At 39.7% G+C, this 5,944-nt stretch overlaps 1 protein-coding gene across 1 annotated transcript; it reads right to left on the bottom strand.

Annotated features, from left to right (window-relative positions):
• Window positions 1-3,156: 3,156 nt before the first annotated feature.
• On the bottom strand, window positions 3,157-3,564 carry LOC149245418 (UBA domain-containing protein Mud1-like). The gene has a single exon (XM_089438287.1). It carries the CDS (start codon window positions 3,562-3,564, stop codon window positions 3,157-3,159), a length of 408 nt encoding a protein of 135 aa, XP_089294413.1.
• Between the last annotated feature and the right edge of the window lie 2,380 nt (window positions 3,565-5,944).

Below are 5,944 nucleotides of genomic sequence, written 5' to 3'. Positions count from 1 at the left end.
GCGGCCACTTCACTTCACCTCGCCCACACTTTGTTTGCTCACGTGTCTCACCCGTGAAGTCGCTCATCCACTTGTTTCATCAACTCACACACTCGGTGGGTGCACCTGCCCGCCGTTCATGCCGCAGGGCGTTACATTATCCCCCACCGAAAGCATTGCCATCCCCAGCAATCCAGCTATCCTCCGTAGCTTCCTATCATACTTCACAATCTTCCACTTCCATCTCCAAAGTGAGTCCTCCATTTCCCAGCTATCCTCCTCCGGTGCATTCTTCCATCTGACAAGAAATTCTCATCGTATATGACTTCCAATTCCTGTGGATCAACTCAGAATCTTATCCATCTCAAGGTTTGGCCTGTCAACAATCATGGCTAGTCCCCTTGGTGGTTCCACTCTCTCTAGATGATCAACATCAAGTTTGCATCTCTTCAACTGACTGATATGAAAAACTGGATGTTTCATATGCATATGGTGTGGAAGCTCCAGCTCATAAGCAACTTCCCCCACTCTCTTCTTCACTTGAAATGGTCCCTCATATTTCCTCGTCAACGATCTCGTAGTCCCCTTAGGTGGTTGAAACTGATCTCTGGTAATCTTGAGGAACACCATGTATCCCACACTGAAGTGTGCATCCCGTCTCTCCTTATCTGCCATTTCTTTATTTTCCTTGCAGCTTCATGCAAGCGCAACTGTGCCAACTCCAAGGTCTCATCCCAAGCCTTCATGAACTTCTTCGCACGAGGACTCCTAAAAAAACCTATTGTCACTATGGTATGCGATGTGACTGGCATTTTCCCATTCACCAACTCAAATGGACTGTACCCTGTCGCAGAACTCTTTTGTATGTTGTAGCTAAACTGACACACATCCAAGAGTTCAGGCCAATTCTTCTGATCAGCCGTCACATAATGTCTCAAGTAATCCTCCAGCAATGCATTGATCCTCTTGGTCTACCTATCTATCTACGGATGGTAACTCGAACTCATCAACAAATCTCTCTCGACTAACTTGAACAACGTGGTCCAAAATCTACCTGTAATTCACGGATCTCAGTCTGACACGATGCTCAATGACATCTGCCAGTACTTCACTATGTTCTTGAAGAACAACTCCGCAGTCCGCTCAGCTCCACACAACATCTTTGTTGGAACAAGGAAAACATACTTGGAAAAATGATCAACCACGAACATTATCCCATTATACCCTTGCACTTCTGGCAACTGAGTGATGAAGTCCATCGAGACACTCATCCATGGTCTCTCAAGAATCGATAAAGGATGCAATAGACACCCTTGCCTCTAAGTATCCGATTTGTCCTGCTGACAAATGATGCACATATGTACATACTCCTCTACATCCTCTTGCATCTTCTCCCAAAAGAATCCTCTCTCCAATAATGCCAAAGAACGACACTGCCCTGGGTGGCCAGCCCACGGAGAATCGTGGCACTCCTTCAAAAGGTTCCTCCTGAGCCCAGATGACTTTGGAACATAGAGTCGGTTTCCAAAGAACAAGAATCCATCTCGTAGAAATAACCTTCATGTCTTCCCCTCCTTTATCTGCTTCACTATATTATGCGCCTAAGTATTGGTCTCAACACATTGCTTGAGCTTATTTTGCATCTCTTTTGACATCTAAACTTGACTCCTACTATGTGTTGCCCATTCTTCCCCCTCCAATGCTGCAAGTTGTCACTTACTACTAAGGGCATCTGCTACCAGATTGAGTCTCCCCAGTCTATACTCAATAGTCATGTCGAATTCTGCCAAGAAGTCCTGCCAACGAGCCTGCTTCACAGAAATCTTTGGTGCAAAATAACTTGCTACAACAGTGTCCATCATAACAACAAAAGGCTTCCTAATCAAGTAATGGCTCCACACATGAAGATAGTGAATGATTGCAGTCATCTCCTTCTCATGGACCAGATACCTCCATTCTCTATCCTGCAACTTCTGACTCTCATACGCCACTGGATGGCCATCCTGCATAAGAACCCCTCCTATGGAAAAATCTAAAGCATCTGTTTGTACCTCAAACAGTCGCTCAAAGTCCAACAACTTTAGTATCGGTGTTGTAACCATCCTCTTCATCAAATCATCAAATGCCATCTGACATTTTTCCGTCCAACTCCATCTCTTGTCTTTCTTTAAATAGGTCTGTCAGTGATGATGTTACCTTGGAGTACCCCTCTACAAACTTTTGTTGGTAGTTGGTCATGCCCAAAAACACCCTCATATCATGGACATTCTTTGGTTCAACCCAGTCCTCGATCGCCTTCACCCTGCTCGGCTCCATCCGTATGTACCCTTGACCCATTATATGTCCAAGTAACGGAATCTCAGTCTAAGCAAACATACACTTAGACTTCTTCAAGTATAGCTGATTTTCCTTGAGCGCCTCAAACACCATCGCCAAGTGCTTCTTATGATCCTCCATGTTATTAATGTACACCACTATATCGTCCATGTACACTACTACGAATGAATCCAAGTATGGACGTAGAACATCATTCATCAAAGTGCAAAATGTAGTAGGAGCATTGCACAACCCGAATGACATAACAAGGAATTCAAAGCTACCATACCTTGTTACTATCGCGGTCTTCTTCTCGTGTCCTTCAGCTATCCGCACCTAATAATACCCATGCCTCAAGTCCATCTTAGAAAACACTCAAGCCTTCGCAAGATTATCGAAGCAATGTGCAGCTAATGGCAAAGGATACCTGTTCTTTATCATCTGCTTGTTAAGAGCACAATAATCACAACACATTTGTAGCTCATTCGTATCCTTCTTTCACTAGAACAATATTGGAGCTCCATAGGGGGGCCTTGAAGATCTGATGAAACCTGCATCAGCTAACTCCTTTAACTGTCTTTTCAACTCCTCCAACTCAGGTCCTAACAACTGATAAGGTGCTTTAGTCGGAGGTTGCTTCCCTGGCTCAAGCTCAATGTTATGGTCCACTGCATGCCTTGGTGGAAGTGTCTTTGGTAGCTCATCGGGCATCAAATATGCATATTTAGCAAACACCTTGGAAATCTCAGCTATAACATGCATCCCCACTCCATTATCGCCTTCGACTCCTTTGAATATAGCTGCATATGTCTCCACATCTGACTCTCGCATAGCCTTCTCCAAACTTAGTGCAGATACATGCTACACCTTGACTTCCCTCCTTTGCCTTTGAGTGGGAAAAGTCCAAGTCTGTGACTGTCCAACTAGCACCACCTCATCACAGAAGGGAACAACAATTGCCTTGTTGCCCCTCAATAAATCCAGCCCCAATATCACATCAAAGTCATTCATCTCCATCACTGTGAAGTCCAACTGACCTTTCCAATCTTTTATCTGCATAGGCACTTTGTGTCCCAAACCCACCACTTTAGCTCTAGAGTTCACCACCTTGACTTCCACATTTGATGGGAAGATTATCAATCCAACCTCTCTTGCTAACCATGTTTTCATGAAGTTATGAGTGGTCCTCATGTCCACCAGAGCTTGGATGGTCTTGCCATGAACCACCAAGTCCATGAAAACTAGACTGTTAATCCACAATTTCTCCATGACTTTCCCCTACATACATGTCTGTTCTCTACAATTCGCTCTGATACCATCTGTCACGCCCCAAATTCTTTTTTCGTTAATTGGCCTACGTGCGGCATTAGCTAAGTACTTAACATGTTTATTTGTTAACTTACTTTCCGAACTATGCCTAACATTCATCATCTTTAACCATTAATATTAATGTGCAGAAACCATTAATATAACATTCAACATAACAACAGAGAGACAACAATCATATGTAATAATAATCTTTTATTATAATTTTCAAGTTTACGACATCATCGGGGGACAAACTTGACGGACGTTTATATTTGTTTGAACGACAGTATCGTTTGCCCAACTCAGGCGCACCAACCTCGTGCCAACTGTCACACCTCACCCGGGCACCTTCTGCACATCGGTCGCACCCTTACATCCAACAATCCACAGTTTGTTCCACCGTCGGCACGGTGCACCCAACCGTGGGTCGCCTCCACCAAGTGTTGGTTCACTCGAATGATAGGCCATTTGGCGGGCATGCCCAATCGTGGGTCGTCCTACCCGAACGACTTCACATTTCATTGTTCCTTCGACTCGCTTGTCGTGCAGGCTGCATACGACCTGCAGCTACTGTAGCTATGTCGCATTCCTCTTCGCACTTCACCAAAGAACTCTCGATGAACCACTTTTGATTACTCATCCATCATTTTGTTTGCGTTTATATATATGGGCAGTGGGTTGTGCCACTTGGCTGACCCACATGCATCATTTCGTTCGGCCGACTCATCACATATGACTTCTGCTTGTGTTTTCACATGGTTGGCCCACCCCAACTCATGGGTGGCTGCCCCTTCGTACATGCCTTTCCATATTGGCTCAAGTCGGCCAGTAGGTTTGAGCTTTGGCTTGCCCGCTATAAGTCCGCGGTCGATTCACTTCACCTTGCGCAAACTTTGTTTGTTCGTGTGTCTCACCTGTGAAGTCGCCCGTTTCATCAACTCGCATGCTCGGTGGGTGTGCCCACTTGCCGTTCAGGCCACAGGGCGTTACACCCCCCTCCTCCCATAGCAGGGTGAATAATGGACATGTAAACTCGAAAATCAGATATTCCTACCAAGCTTACAAAAAAATTAAAATCTTTGGGTTTATTAATCTTTTGGGTTTATAATATTAATCCCTTGGATTTATAATATTAATCCCTTGGATTTATAATATTTATCCTTTGGATTTATTAATCACTTAGGCTTTATAATATTAAAAATCTCTTGGGTTTATCAATCCCTTAGGTTTATCATAGTATTAATCTATTGAGCTTATTAATCTCTTAGATTTAATGTTCTCGTTTACAACATTAGGTTTAGGGTTTATAATATTAACGTTTATAATCATATAGTTCTTTCCATTGGGCTTATAATATTAATCCTTAATATGTATAATAATATATTAGGGTTTCTAATCTTGTGTTTTATTATCCCTTGGATTTATTAATCTCTTTGGTTATATATATATAATTATGTTATATGTTTATGATATTATAATTTGAAATATAACTATTAATATAATATTATATAACAACATAAAATTGTAATATTATAAAATATAATATTAATATAATAATAGTAAATATATAAATATACAATAATTATTTATATAGTTATTAATAATCACACATATATGTTGGTTAGAGATAAATAATGGTGAAAGATAAATAAGTATTATTAATAATAATGGATTATTATTATTATTATTATTATTATTATTATTATTATTATTATTAGAAATATAAATATTAATATATTAATTTAATATTATATAAAAATATAATATTTTAATAACATAAAATATAATATTAATATAATAAATATAAATATATAATTATAATTATTTATATAGTTATTAATAATAAAAAATAGTTAACTTTTAACAAGTACATTTAATAATTATTAATGTTAAATCAAGTGTGGTTCATCGTGAGGACAAGTTGAAGAATCAGATCATGGCTATATTTTAAATAGGGAGATTAGACTTTCTGACAGCTAGGATTGACTGAGAAACGACTATATTGGACTCAACAGGGCAAATGGACTATATTGGACTCAACAGGGCAAACGGCTATAATCGACCCAGAAACGACTATATTGAATTATTTAATTAAAATAATATTATTATGTTAAAAAATATCTTAATTAATTTTTATAATTTTTATTTATATTTTTATTTTTTATGTTATGTTAAAAAGTATCTCAATTTCCCACGGGCTTTGGATTGATGGTGAATGGGTGCCTTGTTAAGGCACTCCTTGGGATAGGTCACCGGTTGAAATCCTAGTGGGTACTTAGGTTAGTCTTAACAAGCAAAATATATATATATATATATATATATATATATATATATATATATA

The sequence above is a fragment of the Pinus tabuliformis genome, chromosome 7 (assembly GCF_031772625.1).
Source record: "Pinus tabuliformis cultivar Carrire ecotype Pingquan chromosome 7, CPIR1, whole genome shotgun sequence".
NCBI lineage: Eukaryota > Viridiplantae > Streptophyta > Pinopsida > Pinales > Pinaceae > Pinus > Pinus tabuliformis.
The sequence above is the reverse complement of the archived record's forward strand: the minus strand, read 5'-3'. Positions and strand labels throughout refer to the sequence as shown.

Bases quoted from the DNA above. Each gene is read 5' to 3' on its own strand.
- LOC149245418 (XM_089438287.1), bottom strand. From the start codon at position 3,564: ATGGAGAAATTGTGGATTAACAGTCTAGTTTTCATGGACTTGGTGGTT.